This window comes from Fopius arisanus, unplaced genomic scaffold (assembly GCF_000806365.1).
Source record: "Fopius arisanus strain USDA-PBARC FA_bdor unplaced genomic scaffold, ASM80636v1 scaffold00048, whole genome shotgun sequence".
NCBI lineage: Eukaryota > Metazoa > Arthropoda > Insecta > Hymenoptera > Braconidae > Fopius > Fopius arisanus.
In genome coordinates, this window is record NW_011887787.1 from 349263 (window position 1) to 375095 (window position 25833).

At 35.4% G+C, this 25833-nt stretch overlaps 3 protein-coding genes across 7 annotated transcripts; all 3 read right to left on the reverse strand.

Annotated features, from left to right (window-relative positions):
• Nucleotides 1-378: 378 nt before the first annotated feature.
• LOC105267555 (membrane metallo-endopeptidase-like 1) lies at nucleotides 379-5316 on the reverse strand. Of its 2 annotated transcripts, none has more exons than XM_011306492.1 (17): nucleotides 5209-5316; nucleotides 4609-4682; nucleotides 4214-4459; nucleotides 3946-4157; nucleotides 3616-3810; nucleotides 3403-3516; nucleotides 3172-3316; nucleotides 2875-2992; nucleotides 2661-2751; nucleotides 2429-2602; nucleotides 2055-2155; nucleotides 1780-1838; nucleotides 1671-1722; nucleotides 1538-1605; nucleotides 980-1119; nucleotides 751-918; nucleotides 379-649 (listed from the first exon to the last, which is right to left on the reverse strand). In XM_011306492.1, exons 1-17 carry the CDS (start codon nucleotides 5247-5249, stop codon nucleotides 479-481), a joined length of 2169 nt encoding a protein of 722 aa, XP_011304794.1. In that variant the 5' UTR covers nucleotides 5250-5316; the 3' UTR covers nucleotides 379-478. The 2 variants fall into 2 exon arrangements, with proteins under 2 accessions (XP_011304794.1, XP_011304793.1); XM_011306491.1 differs by having other exon boundaries at nucleotides 4214-4534.
• Nucleotides 5317-5686: 370 nt separating this feature from the next.
• Nucleotides 5687-14663, reverse strand: LOC105267556 (endothelin-converting enzyme 1). Of its 3 annotated transcripts, XM_011306495.1 has the most exons (17): nucleotides 9730-9858; nucleotides 9594-9664; nucleotides 9229-9474; nucleotides 8951-9162; nucleotides 8678-8881; nucleotides 8477-8590; nucleotides 8263-8407; nucleotides 8045-8162; nucleotides 7777-7867; nucleotides 7522-7695; nucleotides 7353-7453; nucleotides 6936-6994; nucleotides 6817-6868; nucleotides 6545-6612; nucleotides 6344-6483; nucleotides 6099-6266; nucleotides 5691-6018 (listed from the first exon to the last, which is right to left on the reverse strand). In XM_011306495.1, exons 1-17 carry the CDS (start codon nucleotides 9768-9770, stop codon nucleotides 5836-5838), a joined length of 2187 nt encoding a protein of 728 aa, XP_011304797.1. In that variant the 5' UTR covers nucleotides 9771-9858; the 3' UTR covers nucleotides 5691-5835. The 3 variants fall into 3 exon arrangements, with proteins under 3 accessions (XP_011304795.1, XP_011304797.1, XP_011304796.1); XM_011306493.1 differs by lacking the exons at nucleotides 6099-6266; nucleotides 6344-6483; nucleotides 6545-6612; ... (11 more) ...; nucleotides 9594-9664; nucleotides 9730-9858 and adding exons at nucleotides 10590-10757; nucleotides 11145-11284; nucleotides 11363-11430; ... (10 more) ...; nucleotides 13833-14191; nucleotides 14535-14661 and having other exon boundaries at nucleotides 5687-6018; XM_011306494.1 differs by lacking the exons at nucleotides 5691-6018; nucleotides 6099-6266; nucleotides 6344-6483; ... (12 more) ...; nucleotides 9594-9664; nucleotides 9730-9858 and adding exons at nucleotides 10255-10525; nucleotides 10590-10757; nucleotides 11145-11284; ... (11 more) ...; nucleotides 13833-14191; nucleotides 14535-14663.
• Nucleotides 14664-16901: 2238 nt separating this feature from the next.
• Art4 (arginine methyltransferase 4) lies at nucleotides 16902-25517 on the reverse strand. Of its 2 annotated transcripts, none has more exons than XM_011306496.1 (8): nucleotides 24431-25517; nucleotides 22992-23132; nucleotides 22419-22913; nucleotides 22021-22287; nucleotides 21336-21558; nucleotides 20957-21243; nucleotides 19851-19987; nucleotides 16902-19473 (listed from the first exon to the last, which is right to left on the reverse strand). In XM_011306496.1, exons 1-8 carry the CDS (start codon nucleotides 24561-24563, stop codon nucleotides 19345-19347), a joined length of 1812 nt encoding a protein of 603 aa, XP_011304798.1. In that variant the 5' UTR covers nucleotides 24564-25517; the 3' UTR covers nucleotides 16902-19344. The 2 variants fall into 2 exon arrangements, with proteins under 2 accessions (XP_011304798.1, XP_011304799.1); XM_011306497.1 differs by having other exon boundaries at nucleotides 16902-19455; nucleotides 24431-25515.
• Between the last annotated feature and the right edge of the window lie 316 nt (nucleotides 25518-25833).

Here is a 25833-nt window from a genome sequence, read left to right on the forward strand (position 1 = left end):
ACACATTCCTGAGGTCACAATTTGTGATTCCAAATATTCATAAACTGGAAAATTCCCGTCGTACGATTTAATTTTTCGATTTTGTTTGCATTTCATAAACGGACAGAGAAGAAAAATTTAATTTCGCAGGTAATATCATCTTCAGGAATTAAGAATGTTCTGTCCTCTTTTAACCAGAAGAATTTTCAGACGAACTGTTGATTAAATTAACGCAAAAACTATAACATTTTCGCATTTATCTATAATTTAATTACTCCCAAAATGTCATGATCGTCCAACAATTTTCCGGCGTTTTTTCAAACTTTTTCCGAAAATCCGTAAAACGGAAAGGAGTAATTTTTTGATAACAGTAATGTGTGCGCACATAAAAAATCAAAATGCGATACAATTATTTATTTATTTTTCATTCAATATTCAGATTAACAATGCTATCGATATCAAGTATTTTTCAAAATCATCAATGAGTAAGACATTCAATTTATTTCCAAATATTGCACTTCTTCGATGGATTCATCACGGAATTGGCCGGGCAATTAAAAGCTGTGGCGAAGCCTTCGTTGTTGGAAACACTACCCATGATTCTCTGCCTCGCAGGACTGTGGACATCCGAGTTAGCAGATGTTCTAGCTTCCTCAGTAGAACACCACAGCTAAAAACGAGAAAGGATATTTAATCGAAAAACTTCTAAAGATTAAACTACAATCGATAAATATTTCAAAATATCTGGAAATTAATTTCTGTATCACTAACATTTGCGTACGCTAGGAAAAATATCTGATCATCAGTGAATTTCTCTAATCCAGGAATTTTATCACCACCGGTTCCTTGTTTTGTACGGAATAACTTGTAGGCGTCCCAGGCGAGCTCCAAGCCCATGGAGTCTGAGATGTTTTCCTCAAGCGTCAAATTTCCATTCAGCTGGAAGATAATGGAATTATAAGTTCAAAAGTATAAATTATGAATTGAACACATTACTTACGAATATGACTCCCTCCTCATCATCGAATAATTTATAACTGCTGAACTGATCGACGAAACACTGAGCGTTCTGATTGTATCTGTCAATGGAAGGTTGTGTCCACCACGTCACCACGTTACCACGCTTGTCATAACGACGACCTGACAGAATTGTCATGAAAAACCAGTAGCGAAGAGGTATTTTTAAAAATCATTATTTAATTATTTGTAATGAAAATATTCTTATGCGATTATTTCTGTTGTGAAATGGTGAACTACAAGTACATTTTTTCGAGGCGAGTTTTTCGTCGATATCTCGGAATTGAAGGACGATATCGATTTTTATACATAAATATTTTTTGTAGACAAATATGAGATCGATCGAAAAGGTATTTATGAAAATATTGATATCTCCCTTCAATTCCGAGATATCGACGAAAGACTGATCTCAAAAAAAATGCACTTATCATAGTTTACCATTTCACAATAGAAATAATCGCATAAGAATATCGTCATCATAAATAATCGAACAATCAATGATTTAAAAAAACAATTTTTGAAAAAACTATTGATTTTCTACCTTCACTGTCGAGGGCGTGTGAAACTTCATGACCTAGCATTACACCAGCCGTTGCATAATTGAAAATGCTAAAAAAAATTTCATTGTTTCATTGAAGAAATAATGTTCACAGCTCTTAATAATATCGCATTACCTTGGCCTGTGCAAGTCGAAAACAGGAGGTTGCAGAATTCCAGCCGGTGCCACTGCAATCAATTGTCTAAAAAAATGCCCGGCATTTGGATAATTATTTTAATACTTACGCATCGTATTCGCTTCTGCTATGTACACTGCGTTCACATCCGTGGGCTCAACTGGCCATCTGTAATCATTTCATTGCGATAAATAAATAATTTTGTTTCACGTAAAAACATTTTGAAAACAAGAAAGAATGATTTGTTCTGTATTTGTATTGATTTTCCATTGATTGAAAATTATCCTGGGAATTAATATTAAATATTCAGGATTTCCGTGAAAATTCTAGTTTCTTGTAAAATTCTCATTTTCCTGACGCATACGAATTTCACATCCTACTTACACATGTTTATCTGTTGGTTTATGCAATTGCCTCAAGAGAGTCTTCTGCTTCAGCTTTCGTTTTTCCAATTCATTCGCGAAATAATTCTCCGATGGCTGGAACTGCGGGAAAATGAAACAAAATCATAATCTTCAATTTCCAAATTTCTCAAAGATGTTCTGCCTCCATGCAATTTTCCTGCGTTTTTTCACAACTTTCCAAAAGTTCCTAAAACTTTAGAAAAAAACGCAGCAAAATTATTGCTCCGAAACCTAGGGAGCCGTTAAATAATCAGACCCGTTCTATTTTTTTCTGTCAATCCCATTGATAACTCGTCAGAAAACAACAAAAAAAAATGATAATTTTAACATCTTCAGTTTCGTATGAAAATTTACCTCTGAGAAATATTTATCCATTTGACTATTGCTGAAATAATCCGGATAACTAACAGACTTTGCCATCCGCTGAATTTTATCAATAGCAACATTTTTCGTCGCAGTATCGACCCAAGACGATCGTTCAATGACTCGCCCCATAGCATCTTTAATATTCCCCACCATATCAGTGACCTGTAAATAATAAAAAATGTAATCTTTTACTATATGGCACTCAAAAAATCCCCATTACCGTCTGTTTCGTCTCTGGGGATGAGTATTTGGTGGTAAACGCGTAAGATACAGCGGCTGCCATTTGAGAAGCAGACGAGCACTCAGCGTCTCTGGAAGGAAAAGAAAAGAATTTATAAATATTACTGATTTAATTATAACCAATTGCTGATTACCTGTCTAAAATCGGATCTACTCCATAAATTTAAGTTTAATTATAACCAATTGCTGATTACCTGTCTGAAATTGGATCTACTCCAACACGTGCATTAGTGAATAGGATCAATGCTGTTCTCAATTCCTCGTTTCCGTACACTACGGTATCCGAAACTACTCGCCACATGATGTAATTCACTGCAGAATTAAATTACTGAATAAGAATTATTGCAATATTATTTATACTATATTATTGTATTATAATATTTTTACGAAATGAAAGAGGGAAAAGTGAAAATATTCATTTTAGAATAATAAAAAATTCAAGATTATTATATATTATTATATATTATTATTGTTATTATTACTAAAATTACCGATAGTTTGGGATGAAGTTTTATCCAGCAATGCAGCAAGTTTCTTGAAATAATTCTTCGCGGGCGTAAGTATCCGCTCAGATCCATTGATTTCTATTTCAGGAGTTAACGCAAACACATCTCTGATCATTTGCAGCCAATTGATCTAGAAAATGTTCATTCAACCATTTCGTTATTGCAGTAAAGAAAATTTTTTTTTTAATTTTTTAAGTCTGTTGATTTTCGTTTTACCTGGGCAGTTGGATTGGTCGCTCCTGCGCTGTCATAGAGACTCTGGATCTCATCAATTGTCATGACATTATACCAGCTGTCAATTACTTTGACACTATGTTCCCCTTCTACAATCTAGGGCAGTAATTTGTTTATATTAATTGCACGTATCTGATAGAGATTCATCCCTTTGATTTTTTATGTTCGGTTTAAAAAAATATTCAGAGGTTTTACCTCTGCTAGTTCCTTCTCGAAGTTGCCTAATTCAGTTAATTGCTCAGCAGTAGTTAATCCTTCAGAAGATAAGCCTGATGCTTGCTGGAGTATATCAGCGACTTTGGATTTGTACTGATTGTAAGCCTCAACCACCGACTCACTTGCCGGATCTGTCAATTCAGTTTTTTTTACGGTAAGAGGTGGATCGCCAATCTAAAGTAAATCAGATTCACTCTAATTAATTAGTTTTTCCCTTCAAATGAGATATTTTTAATTAAAACAAGGCTTATTTTTTTAATCTTCATGTGAGTGTAAATGAGGATAAAGCGCAATAAATTGAGTAGTTACTGCAATGATGGGAGTATCTGCATCTTTATAATCTGGTTTTACATCGAAAGAGAATAGAGTGGGTGTTCCCAATGTTTTAAGAACTCTGGGAACAATTTTTTGCCACTGGATGTTCTTCGATTTCCAGTCTTCAGGTTTCATGAGCAACGGCCATCCTCCCTGTGCATTTAGCAGCGATAGGAGGGGGGCTGCACCCAGTTCTTCAATTAATGCTGTAATATTTTGATTGTTTAGAGGAATTTTCAATTTTTTTATGCGCAATTCGTACCTTCGTTCGTGCAAGCTCGATAAACTTTGCGAGCTTTGCGAATAGCTTCATTATCACTTTCCGAATCGTTAGCAGTCAAGAGAGGTTCGAGTTTTGGTCTCATGTGATCCTGGAGCATGTATAAATTACTCCACATAGGGTATCCTGGTATGGGAGGGTGATGTTCTACCCAGTGGCCACAGCTATACTTATAGAAATCGGTACATGGATTTGCTGTCTCATCGAGGGAATTCAGCAAATCTTGCACTGTGGAAGATAAGCTCAACGTTCGTAAAAAAAACTCCCGAAACAAACCTCCATTTTGTTTATAAGTTGATATTCCTATGGAAAGCGTCTAAACTGTTTTACATGCAAAAAATTTTTGATACATCCATTTCGAGATCAATGAGCATTACCTGTTGGAAGAAGATCGGCATCTCGTTTCACAGGAATCGATTGGGATAGAGAGATTAGCGCGAGTGTGAGAATTCTAGAAAAAATTACGATTCGCTGATGAAATTGAGAGTACAATTTAATTAATGAACTATTTATGAGAAATGGTTTATGAAATCGTTTTATATATCGTTTTTATTTTTAATTTAAGGACCGGTTGGAGTATCTCGGAAAGATAATTTACTCCAAAATTGGGATTCTTATTCTCTCCGCCAATTAATTGTTTTTCCGATAATTGTTAGCTAGCGTTCTAGTCGTTGACAACCGCTAGAACGCTAGCTAACAATTATTGAAAAAAACGATTAATTGCCAGAGTAATTAGGAATCCCAATTTTGGAGTAAATTATCTTTTCCAGAAAATCCAACCAGTCCTTAAAAAAAAATTTGAAAAATCCATAATTATGAAAATTTGTGAGGGATTGGGCCCAGAAATATACAAAAAATATGAAAAATTAAAAGATATCGAATAACTTCTTGAACGGATTTCTCTTTTTTTGCTTTTGTATAATTGTCCGTAACAAAATGAGCGATATTGTTTCTTTGCATGACGAATAAACACTTACACTTTGAAATTCAAAGAACTCCACATGTTGAACTGAAACATCGTGAATATCTCAGTAATGTCTCCACGCTGAACACATGTATGACTTCACTGTGAAAAAGCTCTCACTTAAATAGTCCCTCAAGCGCTCGAAGTTAGAAAAGTCAACTAAAGGTGATCTAGATTTGACCCACCTCATATTTTGTAATTTAAAATACCTTGTGGAAAATCCCACTTCCCGCTGTATGATAGAATATTTCAATTTTCCTTTGTCAAAACAGTGAATAAAGTCAAATTCAATTGTGCAAGTCTCACGCTTTGAAAATCTCATTATGAATATTATCTGCAGATATTTCTGTCATCTGATTCTTATATCATCTCTCATTTCATTTTCTATTTTTATTTTCTCATGCTTTAATTACTTCCGCGATTGTTCATTAATTTTCGGAATAATTGTCGAGCTGAGGATTTACGAGAGGAGATGGTCAATAAGAAAAATATTAATATGCAAATAGATTTAATAATCAACAAGTAAGATTTGTGTTTCAGGGAAACAGTGACAGATCTTCGGGTGCTAATGATTCAAGAATTTTCATTGCAATGAAGAATATTAATTAGTCAATGGGTTTTCGGTCGTTCGTAATTCGAATCATGAGGTCCACATGCTGCATTTATTTGGAGGATTCATCTCCGAATTCGCTGGGCAATTGAAAGCTGCTGCGAATCGTGGATTGTTTGATACAGCTCCATTGACTCTTTGTTTAGCTGGACTATGTTCATCCGTGTTACCGTATTTTTTAAGGTAATTCTCGTCCTCAGAGGAACACCAGAGCTGCAAATCAAACAATTCCACAATAAAAAATCCTCACGCCGTCTCCTTATCAATTTAGGAGTAAATTTTCTATTACTCACATTTCCAAACGCCATGAAAAATATTTTCTCTTCCGAGAATTGCTCCAGTCCTGGAATTTTTTCGGAATCGTTTCCCTTTTTTTCACAAGACATTTTGTACGCATCCCACGTAATTTTCAGACCGGTAGAGTCTGATATATTCTCCTCCAACGTTAGATTCCCATCGAGCTGGAAGAAAGAATTGAAATTATTTCGTTCAACAAGAAAATTATTCTGGATAATCCATCGTAAAATTGTAAACTCACACGTATGACCTCCTCCCCGTCATCATATATTTTATAATTACTGAACTGATTAACAAAACATTGTGCATTCTCTTCGTATTGGTCAATGGCAGGCTGACCCCACCAGGTCACCACATCGCCGTTTTTATTATAAAGACGACCTGCAATTATATTCCACTCATTAATGAACATAATTATTAATCACATGTATTTATTATTTACCTGTACTGTCGAGGGCATGCGAAAATTCATGACCAATTATCAAACCGATCATTGCGTAATTGAAAATCCTGGAAAATACTTATTATTCGTATCACAAAAGAATAATCTACATTAATAATTGTCGGACAAAATGGACCCCCTGATTGTTTTCGTTATTTTCTTTACAATGTCTTTCATGATTAATCATCATGAGAACAAGGGAAATTATTTTCAGGTGATCAATTTTGTCGTCTATTTTTTTTCCCAGTTGGATATGTATGTGGATATATTACTTTGGTCTGTCCAACACGAAAGCCGGGGGCTGGACTATTCCGGCTGGCACCACTGAAGCATTTTACGATCAGATCATGTTAAATCCCTCTAAAGTTTAAATAATTTTGTTAATACTCACCGATGTTGGTCGCTACTTGTCCATAAAATGCATTGATTTCGGTGGGTTCACTTGGCCACCTGTGAAGATCATTGAAATAAAAAATTCCAAAGAATACAGACAGAGCAATCAAGTAGTTATTACCGATATCTTCTTATTCTTCAGGTTCTCTGCAAATTTCTGAGAAACGGTTGATGATATTGACGTAAAAAAATATAAAAATATAGATTTTTGAATTTTATGATTAATTCATGTCCCACGAAATTTCATCGCTGGGGAAAAATATTTTTTCGTGTCAATCTCATCCGCGTTTTCCCAAAGATTTCTAAAAAAACCTGAAAAATTAGAAGATATCGGTAATAATTCTTTAATTTATGATTCGACTACATGTGGAAGACTTATTTATTCTATCACGTTTATCCAATCGATTTTACTTACTCCGATTTGTCCGTCGGTTTATGTAACTGTCTCATCATATGTTTCATCTTAACAGCTCTTTTCTGCAATTCATTCTCCCAGTAACTGTCAGATGGAACGAACTACACCAAAACGAAATCACAGAATGAGTTTCCAATAACCACTCTCAATTTTCAATGAATACTTTTACCTCTGAGTAATATTCATCTATATATTCATCACTGAAATATTCTGGATAGCTGATAAATTTCTGCAGATTCTTGATTTTATTAACAGCTAGAATTTTCGTGTCATTATCGAGCCAAGATGACTGTTCGATGTGCCTCTCCATAGCTTTCTGAATATTGTCCACCATCTCAGTCAACTGAGCAATATAGAAAAAATAACATAATAAATAAAATAATAATAATAAAATCAATGATAATATTCTTTTGATTTTTGTTACTTCTTGTTTGACTTCCGGTGTAGAGTATTGTTTAACGAATGCATATGCGACAGCACGATTCATTTGAGAAGAGCCGACACATCCATCGGCCCTAAAACAACCAACAAAAGCAACAAATAACTTCTTAACAGTAATTAATAAATTGCATTGCCCTGAAAAAGCCTTCTAACGTAAAAAAAAGAATCAAAAATGCGAACTCGAGTTTATTCTCTTAATTTTCTGTCAACAAAAAAATGAAAATCAATATGATTATCACAATTTCTCTCACCTATCCGGGATAGGATCAACTCCAGAGCGATGCCGATAGAAAGTTAGCAGTGGATTCAATATCTCACGCGTCATATATAAAGATATATCAGGAATTGTCGCCCACAAGATATAATTCACTGCAACGATTAATTGGCAATTAATCATTCGTCGAATATCACATGATTAAAATTTTTTCGTATTCTATTTATCAATCATCTCTATGATGCGAGATTTTACCGATAGTCTCCGGTGGAGTTTTATCCAGCAATTGAGCAAGATTGTATATGTAATTTGTTTCCGGTACCACAATCTGCTCTGATCCATCTATTGTGATTTCCGGTGTGAGTGCGAACACCTCTCTGATCATCTCAAGCCAATTAATCTAAAAGAAATCGACTCGATACTTTATATATTCCATCAGTAAGAGACAGAATTGAACTGAGAATATTACTTTGGCAGTTGGATTGGTGGTGCTTGCAGTGTCCCAGAATTCCTGTAAGTCATCGATCGTCATTATATTGTACCATTCGTCGATCTCCTTAAGATCTTGTTGTCCAAGTGTTATCTAAATATGCAATCGGTAAATTAGAATTATTGCGTTTTCGATTGAAATCTCATTTAATTCCGATTAAAAATTCATTTTAATTCATACTTCTGCCAATTCCTTCTCAAAACTGTTTAGCTGCTCCCACTGTTCTCTCCTAGATTCTTCTTCAGCCGATCCATCGATCGGATTTATTGCGCTTTTAAGTTTGTAAGATACTACTCTCTTATAAGTTTTGTAGGCCTTCGCTGCTTCATCATCATCAGGAGCATTTAGCTCGGCTTCTTTGACGACGAGACCTGGTTCCGAGACCTAGACAGAAATTATTAACAATTCATCTATACACCTGAAAGAAATGGCCAAAAGGAATTGACTGTTTACGGAAAGTATTATCTCCGACGAGTTCTTGGAGTTCGGCGATACTTCCAGGAGGAACAACGCTCCCTTTGCAAAAGTTCTGAAGACTTTCGGGTATATTTCCTGCCAAGAAATATTCTTGGATCTCCATTCATCGAGGTCCATAATCAGGGGCCATCCACCGTACTCGTTGAGCATTGATATCACCGGCGCCAGACCATCATTTTTAATTTTATCTGAAACACTTTATCTTGTCGCAGATTTAATCATGATAATGAAGAATTCTTAATCAAATTCAGTACCTCCGTTCATGCAGGCACGATAGACCTTCCGAGCTTTACGAATCGCTTCGATATCGGTCTCTGAATCCTCTGCTTTCAAGAGTGATTTTATCTTTGGCTTTACCTCATCATCAATTTCATTCATATTTGTCCAGGTTAAGTATCCTGGCTTTGTCGGATGATATTCTGTCCAGTGGCCACACGTATATTTATAAAAATCGGTGCATGGATTCGCTGAGTCGTCCAGTGCGGCCAACAATTGGCTAGCTGTCAACAAATTCAATATTATCAAGTGAATATTCATAACTAATAATGAAGAAGTCTATTAACTATTCACAAATTAAATGTTAATGAGATTTATAATTTGTATATAGAATAATATTTACCCGATGGAGAAGGCGTATCTCGTTTCACAGGAGCTGATTGGGAGATGGAAATCAACGCGAGAGGGAGAATTCTGGAAATTTTGAGGCAGTCATGAATATTAATGGATAACGTGTGACAGGATTAATGAACACTCACATGTAGAAAATGGAGCAGCTCCATTTTCTGATCCAAAACATTGTGGATGCTGTCTAAGAATGTCTCAATGATCTCAAGAATCTATCGGTTTTTGCGAAAGCTTCTGCGCGAGTGGTAATCCGTCAAGCTTTGGCAGCTAATAATACTCAGCTAGGAGTGACCTAGGTCATATTTCGCAATTTAAATTATCCGTGGGAAATCCTATTGTCTCACAATATTCCAGTTTTCCGCTGTTTGCAGAGCATTTGGAAACTGACCCGTTGCTGATTGCAATTCAAACGCACTGTAGAAGGTCAAGAATAATCAAACAATGATTATGATCATTAATTAAGCAAAATACCACTGCTGGTGTCAATACAGCAAATCAATATTTTTTATCGTTAAAAAGGAAAGAATTTTTGAATTTCTGAGGATTGATCTTTGACATCTCTGACATCTTTTTAATGTTTCTTCAATTCATTTTCGCCGTTAGATATCAGATTATTTTTCAAGTGTTTGGACGGGTATTCAATAAATATCAAGATCTCGAATTAAGTTTTATAATTAGGTACAATTGGAATATTACAATATTGAAATGTACAAGAGATGAATATTCTACTCATTTGCGATTTCGTATTTATTCCCAAATGTTACACCTGTGGTGGGGATTCATCGGCGAATTATTTGGGCAATTAAAAGCTGATGCGAAGTTCTTGTTATTCGATACAGCACCATTTACTCTCTGCTTGGACGGACTGTGGACATCGGTATTCGCGTATTTCTCTAGGTACTCCACGTCCTCCGATGAACACCAGAGCTGATGATAAACAAATTCCATTTGTTATTACACATTTTTCATAAATATTGTCTACACAACTCACATTTCCAAACGCCATGAAAAATAGTTGATCGTCAGTGAATCGTTCTAGACCGTAAATTTTTTCAGCAGGGATTCCGTTTTTTTGACGGAAATTCTTGTACGCATTGAAAGTAATGGCAAGTCCTGTAGAATCTGCTATATTTTCTTCCAAAGTCAAATTTCCGTTGAGCTACAATAATATCATTATATATATATCCATTCTCACCCGTTCACCTCCTCAGGATTTCATAATTATATTCGTTTTGTAATAAAATTGTAAATTATCGATGGGACTAAACAAATAGAACAAATTTGCCATTTCTAATTTTTGAATGACTCACGGATTTTCTTGATGATACGATGATTCTCATCTTTTTTCTACAATTGAGTAATTTCATTAAAAAATTTTGAAAAAAACTTATGATTCACAAAATAATGACAAAATGTAAAAACGTAATATTTTTTCTAGTCAATCGCATTATAAGTTTATCATAAAAATAAAAAACATGAATTCTTGCAGCAATGGTCCTTATTAAATATTAACATCGTTAATAATAAAATAATTAGCATAACTTACGTAAACACCGCCTTTGGAACTATCATATAATTTAAAATTGCTGTACTGATCAGCAAAACACTGTGCGTTGTAATTATATCTATTAATTGCAGCCGATTCCCACCAACGTATCGCATTGCCATTTTGATCGTAACGACGACCTGAAATAATAATAATAATAATATTCTTCCTCACAAATGTTCTACGATTCAATTTAAAAAATGGTCCCGTGGGATTACCTTCGGTATCGAGGGCATGCGAAACTTCGTGACCAATTGTCGAGCCCATCATCGCATAATTGAATAAACTAAAAAATCCATTGTCCGAATTGTGGTAATAAATAAATAAATTGCAGAGTTTCATGTGATTCTTATTGAAATAAATTACCTGGGTCTATTTGGATCGAAAAGAGGGGCGTGAAGAATCCCCGCGGGTACCACTGAAAGATATTCCCAATTACATGAATAATATTTTTTTTATATAAAATAAAACATCAATATAATTTAAATAAAATTTTAATACTCACGCATGGTGTTCGCTGATTGTCCATAAAATGCGTTAATTATGGTAGGCTCCACTAACCACCTGTGGAAATAAAAAAAAAAATTGAACAAATTCACCCCAACAAAATATGAATAATTAATCTTGTAATATTTGAATTCCCTATAGACCAATTTCCCGTACTTTCTTTTTTCCGGCGATTTACCCAAACTTCTCAAAAGTTCTACAAGCATCAAATGAGTCTTCTGCAGTTCATTCTCCAAATAACTGTCTGTTGCTTTAAACTGCAATCGAATGAAAACAGAATGAGTCATTCGTGGAATATAATACTATAAATTTTATTATATGAAATGAATACTACCTCCTTGTAATAATGATCTATGCTTTCAGCGGTGTAGTCATCCGGATGACTGATGAGCTTCGTCATATGATAGATTTTATCACTAGCCAACTGCTTGGTCATATTACTCAGCCAAGAAGATTGTTGAATCTGCCGCACCATAGCTTCTTGGATGTTCTCCACCATATCAGTCACCTAAACCAACGATTGTATCGATTAAATCGATCTATGATTTCCTTTTTAATTTATTTCTCTTTAGATTACCGCTTGCTTCATCTCCGTTGAAGAATATTTCTTAACGAATGCATAAGACACTGCTTTAGCCATCTGAGAGGCGGCTACACAATCATCTTCCCTGTTGCAAAAATATATAATAAGAAATGAAGATAATCGTCAATTAATTTAAATTTTATGCTACATGAAAAAATCCTGAAAAATCCTGAACAGAAGATTCTTGATTGGAATTCGCAGATAACACTGACCTGTCTCCAAGGGGATCTGCTCCGATGCGATGACTAATGAAATTAATCAAGGGATCAGTCAAAGCTTTACTCGAAAATGGAGTCAAATCCACAATTGCCTTCCACATTATATAATTCACTGTAATAATAATTATTGAATCAGTTCAGTACTACAATATCACAAATTACTACAATACTTTAAATTCTCATGGATTTTTGTAGAATTTGTATACAACTCCAATAGAATTGAAGAAAATCAATTCTAATTAGCAGAGATAAGGGATAATTAACGATAACTCTATCCTAAAAATTCCTTTATATTTTTCTTCTTGGAGAAGTTATTAGTTACCGATGGTCGCTTGTGAAGTTCTGCCCAATAATGCTGCAAGCCTTTGAAAATACGATTTTCCCACTACGATGATTTTTTCTGATCCATATATTCCAATTTCGGGAGCCAATGAGAACACTTCAGCGATCGTCTGAAGCCAATCAATCTGGAAGGCATTCACTCAGTCATCTGGCAGTAGCCGTGATTGCGAGTAATTACTTTGATACTTACTCTGGCAGTCGGTTGAGCCATTACAGCCTTGTCATAAAAATTCTGGAACTCATCGATTGTCATCAGATTGTACCACTCATCAAGTTGTTTGACATTATATTCACCGTCAGTAATCTGCAATAATAACACAATTATTTGGAATCAGTGAATTCCCGATGAGTTCATACCCGAATCAATTTTTTTTCGAAATCGTGGAGATCTTCCAGCTGTTCTGCCATTGTCAGACCCGGGGGTTGCGGAGACCCTTTCAGAAGGACACTAGCTACTGTGCGTTTATATTCTTTGTACGCCTGAATCACGGGATCACTGTCGATAGAACTCATTTCAGTTTTTTTAATGACAGTTTTTGGCCCTGAAATCTGGGAGAAAATTGCCAGTCAGATCAAGTCTTGTGTAAGTCTTCAGTTAACGAAAGGGAGAAATCATTTACTGCGATCCTGTGAATCGACGAATTTTTCATGTCTGGTACAACCTCTATGGCGAACAATGGATCGATGTACAAACTCATAATCATTTTAGTATTTATATTTTGCCATGAAAGGTACTTGGCTTTCCAAGCTTGAGGATTCATTATCAATGGCCATCCTCCAAATTTCTGGAGAAGCAGAAGAATCGGCGTTACCCCTTCCACTTCAATTTTATCTGCAATATTTACAAACAATGCGAGTAATTAAAATAATTAGAATAATTAAAATCGCTACACTACAAGAATAACTTTCTTCTCAAACAATTTTTTATTTCATCTTATTCCTATTTATTATCTATATTTTTTAAAAATCGTTTTTCTTCCGTTTTCTTTCAATTGAAAAGACATTTATTTAATAATAATTTTTGTTTGCATTTATTACCTCCATTCATGCAGGCTCGATAAACCTTCCGCGCTTTGCGAATCGCTTCATTATCAGTTGGTGAATCATTTCCATTCAGCAGAGATTGTATTTTCGGCTTTATTTCGTTGGCAATGACGTCCCAATTAGACCATATTAAATACCCTTCCTGGATAGGATGACGGTTATTCCAATGGCCACATGTAAATCGGTAGAAGTCATCACAGGGATTAACAGATTCATCCAGAGAACCCTTCAAGTCATTTGCTATGGCAGCTAGACTAATTGTCCTTGAAAAACCACTCAGGAACGGATTATTATGTACTACCGGTGTGACAGGCAGTGATTGAGATAATGGAATCAACGCAAAAATTAAAACTCTGAAAAAATTACGATTAAAAAATAATTGTCAAATTCACTATTACAATTATCAAAAAAAAATATTTTGTACCGCAAATATATAATATATTATTATATACTATTATTATTCATTATTATTATATTTTTCGTGTTGATAGGGTAACACGACTAGTAGATGATTAATAATTCGTTATCTATTTATTTAAAAATGTCCATCGGGATGAAACGACTGTGAAATTATTAATAAATTTTATATATTTTGCATATATACTTTTGCATATATATTTTACATATATTTCCATGTGGATTGACATGAATTGATATGAATGATGAATTATTGATTTATGAATTATTGTCACTCACATGTTTAAAGTTAATAAATTACACCTGCTGGACTGAAACATTGCGGAGAGTCTTTTAACAATGATTTAACGCTGCCCCGAACATGTATAACTTCTCATCGGGAAAACTACTTCTTAAGTAATCCCTCAAGCTCTTAAAGCTAATAATGATCACGTCGACGTGAACTAGAGGTGACCTGGGTCATATTTTGTAATGTAAATACGTAGTCGGAAATTACGACGTAGTGTTGACAATAATTCAATTTTTCCTTGTTTTCACTGGTCATTGAATGATGGACAGTCTCACGTTCATGGAACTGCAGGCTTTCGCAGAAAATAAAGTCATCAATTATTTCATTTCCACATTGTTATTAATTACTCTTCCAAGTACAGGGAAGGAAGTTTTTTGCGGTGTATCAAGGAAGACTTCCATTTTGATTCATTTATAGTTTATTATTTTTTATTATAATTTATTATGATGAGGGAGGGGGACAACTGGATTTTAAATGATAAGTCATGGAAATGGAATATTAATCAGCATGGGTAAATCGACTTGTTACGGTTAATTACGTTATTATTGCATTAATTTTTTATTATCCCTTCCGATTGTGTTTCGATTGTACAGACAGATTAATTTTGAATCATTTGCCGCACCGGAAATTTCGGTGGAGAAATTAAAAAATGAAATTTTCACTCACATCCTCTGAAATGTTACTCGATTAGAACTTGAAATTTTCTGAAGAATTCCGTAGGACTGCTGTTTTCGATCCATCAATTGTGATTTCCGGAGTCAATAAGAATGGTTTCTTAATTGTCTCCAGCGAATTAATCTAGAAATTAACTCATTAAATCGTTCAAAAGAAATTCGGAGCGAAAGAAATTGAACTCGATTTTCCACTTTACTTTCACCGTTGGATCTATCATGCCCAAACCGTCCCAAAAAGCCGCGACTGACTCCTCTTTTTTCAGGATAGCATTGGGCTCGTCGAGCTGAAAGGACATGATCAATTAAAATATTATTCTGATCATCTCCATCGATAAAACGATTGGTTAAACTTCATTTGCACATCTACGCATATTTTCTCTTTTTGTGTGGATCATTCATGTTCAGGATATAAATAATAATAGTCATATTCAAATGATGATTATAATGATTTATTAGCCAAAATGGCACCAGAGTCATATAATCGTGCTCCACTTACGCATATACATACTCCAAGTACTCGCATTAAAATTACTTCCATAAATTAATTATCGTACGCCTCAACTCGAAATAATCTACAGTGCCTATCGTACTAAATCAAACTTCAAAGCTCGAGCCAAAATATAATTCGTGGATTATGATTGGCGTGTGCGTGATCTTTGAGGCCTTTACAATCATCACTGAATCATTTTTTCATACTCAACTGTCTCCACGATTGATCTCGTGAGAAAGGAAGAGGGAAATTGTATATTTTCCTGTTATGACTCTGAAAATAAATCGAAAACGAAGCAATGGTAAATTATCTATTACGTATACAACAGTCGTTCATTATCTCTTCAACTTCACATCAATTCCGTCAGGCCTTTACAGTCCCATTGAGCAAGACAATGAATAACGAGCTTAATTCGACGAGTCGTTATTAATTACTTTAATCATAAAGCTTTCAATTGAGAAATCGCTGTTCTACGTAAGTGGAAATTTCTGCACCATCGCTCTATGCAATGAAGTTAATGCAATTAAATTTAAATTTTTCATTGAATATTACATTCGTTTTACAGGAACAGGATGAAATTAATTCAGAGTCATTTAAAGTACCTGAACAATTTTAATTAAATATTAAAAAATAATGGGCACCGCCATCTTGCTTGCATCCACCATTCCATTGCGAAAATGGTTGTCAAGATGGCTGCGCCTCCACCTCGTATTTTGAAACAATTATTAAAATGACTTATCCTCTCTGAATCACTTTGGGCTCGTTGCATCTTGTTCCTATGAAATGAACAAATCTTTAACCCCATTTGTAGAAATTTCTTTGCTTTTCTGGCAGAGAATTCCTGGAGCAATGTTTACTTCGCATTTGGTCAGAACTCAGAACTCAGAACTCAGCCGTGTAAATAAACAGTTGTGTTCGGTGCCTGATTTTGATCACATATTTCTCAATCAAAATGCTCAAAACACCGAATTTTCACATGAGGATACCGATAACTGAGAAATACTGTTACGCTTGTGATGTCCTGCGACTAGAGTTTGCTTCCACATTAAAGCGACAATTAGGCAGTTTTCACGTAATCAAATGGGAATGGGATATTTTTTATAATCATGCTCCTTATTGAATGGATTTTCTTTATTTGAGCGATGGAAACACCCCACTGATTCTTTATGACCCTTCTACAACTCACATTTCTGTTATTAATTAAACTACATTGATAATGTTGCAATTGAAAAATCAGAGCGCGTGACTCAATCAACTCAACATTAGTATACAATTCATGGAAACCTTCATTAGTAGTAAAATGTCATTCTTATGAGAGAACAGACATCTCTGAGTGACATCGAAGATGTGATTTGATCGAGCTTGTCTTTAAAAATAAAAATATCTCAATACTGAAATTAATTACAGATGTTATTCATTAACACATAAATTATTCAGCATTTCCAACTATTTACGGATGCATATTAAGTCATGTACGAGGCGGAGAATTGAGAACCCAGTAATTAGTTCCTCGCACTGTTTATCGTTGTAACTCATGATATCGGATTAAAATTTAATCATTAAATACATGTTGACGCCGCAATAATCGACATAATACTAGAGGGCAAAATAAGAAAGGAGAGATAATTAAACAGAGGAATATTAATTTGGGCTCGCAACTGCAACCTGAGGTATATTTTGAGTGTAAAATTTCAGTCATCGGGCGTTTGTTTTTTTTTTTCGTTTTCTTTCATTTCATTAAAAAATTACGCTCGCACTCTCACGCATACACACAATAAGGAAAAGGGAACTGAAGGAAATCAATGGAAGAGAGTTGCTTGTATGTACATAATCGAGCTATACAATTTTTGCTTTGCAGTATTTATTTTTCCCTCTCGAACGCGGCGAGAGTGCGACAAAATGGAGACTCCATAACTCCCCCAGAATATTCATAACTCACCAAAAAGCTGATGGAGCTGATAGAAAAAAGATTATTTCAGTTCCGTCGAGGGAACACTCTAGAGATATTCTTCAAGCCCTCAAAGCATTTGATCTCTTCGTTATTTAAATATATCGAGGAGCATGACGTGTCCACTTTGCCAAACTTTTCCCCATGTTCTCCATTCATATTGTTGTTTTTTCATTGAACAGCACTCGTGGAATGCCTGTCCCTCAAATTCAGTGCTGGAATGGAATTAATGCAAAAGTAAACACCACAATCGAGTAATATCATTCAAAAGAAAAAGAACTTTTGTATTTAAAGTACATAAAATAAACGGGAACCAGTCACTCACAGCGGACTCTCCTGACAGTGAAAGGAAAAAAAAAATCGACACACTTCATTAATATTACAAGTTATCTTAAGCAGATGGCAAGTGTTTGTGCGATTGGGATGTTTACGATAAAATAAAATACACACACTGGGTTTCAATAATTCTTAGGAGCTACAGTAAATATTACTCGGCACATCGGCTCGTGGTTGAGATCCTTATTTGTCATTGTGCCATAATTTCATTATATGTACAATTCACGATACAAAATAATGTTTCGCATCTAATTCGTTGCCATTGAATGAACAGAAAAAACACATAGGAAATATTTTCGCACATTCTCAAAGTGAACAAAATAAATTTTTCAAAAGTTCATAATTCAGTTCATAATTAATGGAAATAATTCAAAGCAACAAACGGAATGACTCATTGTCAAGGAGCGCAATTTTGTAACTAAATTCTTGAGTGTAATAAAAAAATAAATCGACAGGCAATGCCACAGTGCTCGAACGTTCACATCGAAAAGATCATCACCAGCTGTTTGCACTGCATCATTCCTCTACATAATCCACAATTTGTTTTTCTTTATTTTCCTTAAAATAGTCTACTCTAGGGTTGTATAAATATCTTCGACATCGAGCACGGTTTGAACTTAAAATTTCATCGGAGCCATTCAGCTTTACTCCATCTAAAAAAAAACTCTCAGGCTGCTCTTAGTTGAATGGGAATAAGAAATGAGATAAAATATGGAGAGACCAGACAAAAGAGCTGCTTCGCAAGAGCTTTAACGCAGCACTCGTGAGTGATCACAAGGAAAAAGAGCTATTAAAAGTATAAGAGCATTCAAAGAGACTTTTCATAGAATCAGGGAACATTGCGAATGATTAAATAGTATTGTCATTAAAAAATATCGTCTTTCTCCCGTTGGTTTTGGCATGCTCCTGTTTTTAGTGATATTTATCAGAGTTTTTTTTATTGGGAGATGGAATCAGGGGATGTCCTTTGTTCCTTCAATACTGATGACTGATATTCTCGATTGTTACTGAGAATAATTAATTCGCTATGAGAGAATCGCACGCAATCGTTTCCAACGAGTTTCCCACAGCAGATTGTGATTCTTCCCTGACATCCATCTCAAACCAATATCATTGATCTTAGCACGCTTATCTGATGATTTAGCGGTGAACTCATCATCAGTTGAATGTAAAATCCTCACTGCCGATGACAGACGTAACTTACTCGCTGGTGTACTGAATACAAATCTACGATCTTGTCGATTAATGTTGCTATTGTTACTGTTAACAATCAACTTCTGACGACTGTTACTCGTCCCATGCAATTGCTTTGTCTTACGTGTGTAATCAATACGATGTGATTTAGCCATGGATCATTGTCGATATGCCTGGGGTGCTATTCCATTACCAGGTGTCACGTAATCACCAATCATCAAACTTGGATTCACTGGATAATGGGACGTATTTCCAAGTACCAGCGATTGCTGGAAAGTAACACCAAGCTGTAGCCGCGATTGATACGCAGGCAGGATTATATGATTTTAGTATCATCATATGATCGCTAATGGAAAAAATTCATACTTGACTCTTCCAATGAGAATGGAGAATTGTTTCTAATTAAATTGACAAATTTTATTTAAATATCTGATAATAAATCTCGGAATCAACACCTGAATCAGTACCTGACATGGGAGTCAATTGTATGAGACTTTTTTAATTAGATATGATTGCAATTACAAACTCCTAGGAGAATAATGTTAATCCAGGGGAACTGGATTATTTTCCTCCAGTTTGTCGTTCTTCTTTTATTGTTGATGAAAAAATTGAAGATTACGAATTCTGTAGAATTGATGAGTGAGATAAGTTAATCAATACTTACAGTTGCTGGTGATGTGAACATATTTGGTGTTATTCCACCACCGATAAGCTGAGCAGCTTGGGTACTTGTTGCTGTACCACCAATTCTACCTCTCCCAGTGCTCGATATTGAGCCCGGATGTATATTTGGCTGACCCCCTGTTACACAAGCAAATTAAACTGTGTAATACTCATGGCAAAAAATGAAAATAACAATTTTCCAAGCATTCAAACGAACTCAATCATTGATAAAACTAAATTATTGATAAATTAAAATCTGGGAACATGCGAGGGAGATAAAAAGGCAATCACCAAGCAGACCAATTACCAAGTGAATCAAGAAAATTTTCATTACTCTCGTGATTAATTATTATCAATGAGCCGTTTATTGACACGGATTTTTTTTTCAGTCTTACAAACTTACAGATTATCATTATCACAAGGGAATTATCGATGAAAAATATTTACAAACAATGAGTTTTTCGTTATTTTTCTTTTTTTTTCTCGTGATTACACATACGTCACATTCTACAAACATAAGGATAATTAAAACAGGAGCATGGATAATGGATAATTATGGGTTATCATAGCATTTCGAAAAAGAAAATATGAGTAATCGTCCTAGTAAAGATTTTCTATTGCCCCCATGTCTCATGATGAACATAAAAATTTGTGAATGGAACAAGACTTGATGAATCTATAAAAACTGTGTCATAAAATTCAACGCATAATTTTAATTCCCTCGATGAAAGCAGTTTAAATACCACGTGTCACTGCCTCTCGGCCTAAATCTACACAATAATTTCACAATTTTTTATTTGCTTTTGCGATGAATTTCTTTCGCACTTTGTCTACTTTCTCAGTCACGATTTAGGACGGATGATCTACAGAACAATACAACCGTCTCCATGACTTGTTCAATCAACAAAACACTACGAATTACATCGTTCAATTGTCAGCCGGGGGAAAATAGCATTCATTTATTGCGGATTACCTTTTAAATACGTCAAACTCTACTAAAGGAATATGCCAGTATCTAGTCTGAATGTTCAATATATCTTTTCGCATTTTCTTTTATTATGTTTTATAGAGAGTAGTGGTACAACGAGGGATCAAGGAAAACCTTACCTAGAGCTAGTAAATTACTAGGATTGACAGCACCAGGTGTGTCCATTGACACTTCACCAAGACCATTCACTGACATTCCGTTGACCATGTTGACAGCCTGACGAGCTCCCTGTGCATCCAGTGTTGTCCAGTACGATTCACTCGGTGATGTGCTGTTCAAACCTGATGGCAATTGTGCAACAGCACCAGTATACCTGAAGTAGGGATTTTTCAGGTCCAGTGTATTACTACTACTCTCCATGTTCGTTCCCTCCAGTTTTAAGTCTATTGTTACATCATAGGATTGTCTGAAAATGAAAATAAATCATTAGTACATCTGATTGTTCGGCTTTATTTGTTGTTTGGCTTGTTTTTTAGATAATGTAGATGGAGATTTTACCTTTTGTTAGCTACTAAAATGACCTTCCCTGAGAGCAATTGTCCACTCTTGCAGAATAATGGATTCTCCAGGAGACAACGGACCTGGTACCAGTGGGTAAGTGGCTCTGTTGGAGCTGTACTTAACCAGACTTGTTGAGTGGAACCGATAAATGCAACGTCAAACCAGAATGCCAGACCGTGGCAAGTGCCACTCTCGAGTATATGAAAATCAACGTCTATTTCTGTGAAATCACGGTTTAATTGCATTAATCATTCATTTTCATATCACTTCATTAATATTTTAAATAGATTCAATATAATTGTTATGAATCTATTCTGCACATGTATGCATTGTAACATAAAGTATTTTATTAATCAGGTGAAACACATTCAAAACTTTTCTGTCATTTCCATTTTCTTCTGCGTCCCTTGTTTCCAAGATGAATGCGCAATAATGGAAATGTAGCGTATGATTTATTACTTTCTACCCCTCGAGTATTGATTGTATACTTTTCTAATTTTTTTTACTCAATTTTTTATGTGACACAAGACATAAAAAAACATAAGAAAATTCATGAGTTCAGAAGAAAATGTCTAGATTAAAAAAAATTGTTATGCAATTTGCTTGAAATTCATGAGAAAAGTTCTTATGGATTATTTTTCCCGGGGATTTACCGAGTTAATTAGCATCAAATCTGAGTTACCTATTTTGTGTAAATCAGTCTCGTCAGCAGTTTGGAAGTCGACAACGTGCCTGACGGATTTGGCCATGCAAATGCGAATATCAAATGTATCAACAATTGGCTGTCGGAAGTATTCTTTAATAGCACTATTTCGTAGAGAGGATAAATCAACACCGTGGAAACATGTTTGATACCAGAAGTTTGCTTTGTTGAACTGCTCCATGTAGAGGGTTTCGTCGGAGAATGGGGCTATGTGGAGGTCTCCCCTAGAAGGGAACATGCGGCCTCCTGGATAATAATAAATATTAAAAAATTAAAGACCTGCTAATACTTTGCTGTAAAAATAATGAAACAATTCTATTTCCATGGCAATTAAATGCAGCGATATTGTAATTATGTTATTGAATTTATTGATTTACCTGGAACTAGCCACTTTTTAGCATGCAGGTAGGTCTCCAACATTCTCTCATTGTACAGCATATATCCCATTGGCTCACTCACAATGCAGTCAACGTCCTCGGGTAACTCAATCTCCTCAATTTTCCCAGCAATGACAACAATCTTATCTGACAGATTATTAGCAGCCACAAGTAGCTCAGCATGATTAGCCATATTACTCGCCTCAACGGCATAAACTATTTTAGCTCCCGCTTGAACGGCAAAAAATGACAGAATTCCTGAGCCAGCACCGACATCCAGCACAATCTTGTCTTTGAAATCCGACAGATTTCCCAATATTGCTCGCTGGTAGGTACTCGTTCTTATGTAGTCCTGCATCATGTTTTGTTGTTGAGATAAATAACCGTAGAATTGGAAATACTGCATTGCTGAGAGATCCTCGGTTCTCTCGTTGAATGCCGAGACACCTTTTCCATTTTTCAGCTTGAGAATTTGCGAGTGGAAACCTCGAAAATCTAGGAATTTTTCGTTATTTAGTTTCTAAAATTTTTCTTTTTACTCGTTCATGATTCTTTCGTGAAAATATTCATTACCTGATTCGGTGGAGAATGTCAGGAGGATACTCTCGGTGTCTAATGTGAATACATAACTTTTTGTCGCCACACGAGAACATTCTGTCGTGTGGGTCACGGGAAATTCCAATAATTGCTTTGGCTGCTTCTCAGTTGGCTCCTCTGCAATGTCATCATCAATAAAGATACCAGCTCCAATGTTCAAATGTCATTTTTTTGGGATAAAATTTGATGAAGTGGTAGACCGTATCAATACAATTCAATTTTTTCGATCACATCAAATGGGAAATAATCACAGAAATCAGCAAAAATTGGCCACGATATTTATTTATATTCATTAATAATCCATAACTTTATCGAATTATACTCGTTATTATACTAAATAAGATCTATCGCAGGATTGTCTTTTTAATGTTTTTTTGTCGTATTCTCAGAACACATTTCTTCCGGAATTGGAAGTGTGTTTCTGTTTTGATAATGCATCGGTCTTTTACGTGAATTCACATGTCGTAATGATACGGAAATTAAATTATGGTCAGCGATACTAGCACTTCAGTATTGAATTATTCATATATTTCTTACTCTTTTATAACTATTAGTACATTGAATTTTTAAGCGATAAAAGTTCTTACTTTCAGATGAAAAAGTGATTTTTTTGGTGAATTGGTGGTTTGATAGAAAAGTTTAATCATAATTATCAATTTCAATACACGAGGAAAAACTGAATATTCTATTAATTGGCAGGTCGACAAAGCAGGAAAACAATGGAATATTTGCATTGTAAACAGCAAGACTCTCGAAATTTTTGAAAACTGTCACAATTTTATTCAAATCCCCAAAAAATCGATCCACAAATATTGAAATATAAAAAATCCCCCCAAGACCGTGCAAAATCAAAATAATTTTCCAAGGACTGATCCCTACCCGAGATTCCATTCTTCGACCAAAAGGAAGACGAATAATAAGCCACACCGAAAAAAAAAATTACACCATCAATACCTAAGGAAATGCCCAAATCCCAGGTAAACACCCACAATATCAGTGCTAAAAATCAACATATTCCTTAACAACTAAATAATCCCTCCAAAAATGTTATTTAAACCGATACAACAACAGTAATAATTAAACCCTGGTCCAAATTATTTTCTCCACGTTTAACCGACAAAGGAGTGAATCCAGGCATTTCGAAGCACCTGCCCAAACCAATGATGCCCTATGGGACTCTCCCCTGGGCATGAATGAACAACTAAAAAAAAATAATAATTCCAAGGCATAAAAACATGCTGTAAAAATGCAGAAATGCAGAAATAGATAAATAAATAGAGATACGAGAGTTGAATTAAAGTGGATGCGTCCGGCGTAATGAATTGTGGTTAGGTCGCGTCTCCGTTGGCGATAGCTCTGGCCAATATCGATCCAAAAACACAAGCCCATTGTAAGAATAAAGCCAAATGAATTACCTGATATAAATTCAATGCTGATTCCTTGTGGATCGTAATTGATATTGAGTCCTACCGGCTTATCGTATTTCGGCGTTGACTGTCCATTGTTTGACAAAGTCGATACTGTCACCGCGCGAAATGCCTTCGCCATTTTTAGACACCGCGTGCTTTTTTGTGCGCCTCCAGTCTCGTAACCTTTCAGTATTGCCCTCGGACTCGTTTCCCGGTTTTTCTCCTTCCCCCCAAAAAAAAAAAATATTATATATATTAATCCCACCCAAATGCCAACACTGATTGTCCGTCCTGAACCACTTGGATTCCCCTCGACGCTTTTTCGTTTTGCCTCGGCGCGGGGGAAAAAAGTGATTTCGAGTTGGTGAAAATAATGGGGAAAGAAAAAAAAAATTGCAACAAAACACGGATTTTTTTTTTCCTTTTCCTTGTTTTATTTTGGGGGGGAAGCCTCGAAACGAGGGAATGTGAGAGAGCAACAACGGTTGTTGGTTGGACTACCGGGAAATAGTAAAGAGCCGAAGAGGAATCGTGAGATTTTTTGGAGTTACAGACCAATCCAACCACCCCCGGGTGCCTTTTCGCACACGCGCACTGTTTACAACACCATCACCACCCATCACCCCCCTGTAGCACTAAATCGCTTTTCATTTTCACACACTCAATTAAGATAAAAAATTATCCTTCAAATTCAGGTGAATTCGGAAAATGCTCAAAAACATGGGGATTTTCTTCTAAATTATTCATTTACGTGGGAAAGTTTATTTTTCACTGCTGACTTCCCCTTCTCCGCACACTCAAATTCAACTCCTGGAGCTCCCCCTTGCAGGATCGTGATTGCTCAGATCAGGTCGTCATTTGTCGGAACTCAGGTACTCCTTGATTATGAAAAAAATCTCGCTGATTCGATATAAAATTCTAAAGATTTCCACATTTTAACTTTTCTTTCTATTAACCCCATCTGAGAATGTTTGTACTGTACACGTCGTTGGAAATATGAGAGTCATACCTGAATTTTTCGAATTTTGAAACGAATGAAAAATGGAATACATTATTTTATATGATTTCTAGGAATATTCTTAAACGATTACCAAAATTGCGAGCGTCTTGAAAATTCGCTGTAGAAAAAACTCTTGAAATTTCGAGGATCACTCTGGAGTGTTTTCCAAAATTTTAAAATTACGAAATTGATAAGATGGATTAAAATTTATTGAATAGAGAAAAGGGGAGGGGGTGTCGTACTAAAGAGGATTGACTAAAATAGAGGCTTGTAGTACTGCACCCCAAAAGAGGGAGGTCGCCACACGCAATGGGGGTGTCTAAGGTATGATACAAGCAGGTATTGTCAAGCCAAAAACAGGGGACAAGTTCTCTCAGGCGGCACGAGACAGCGCGGCGGTGACTATCGC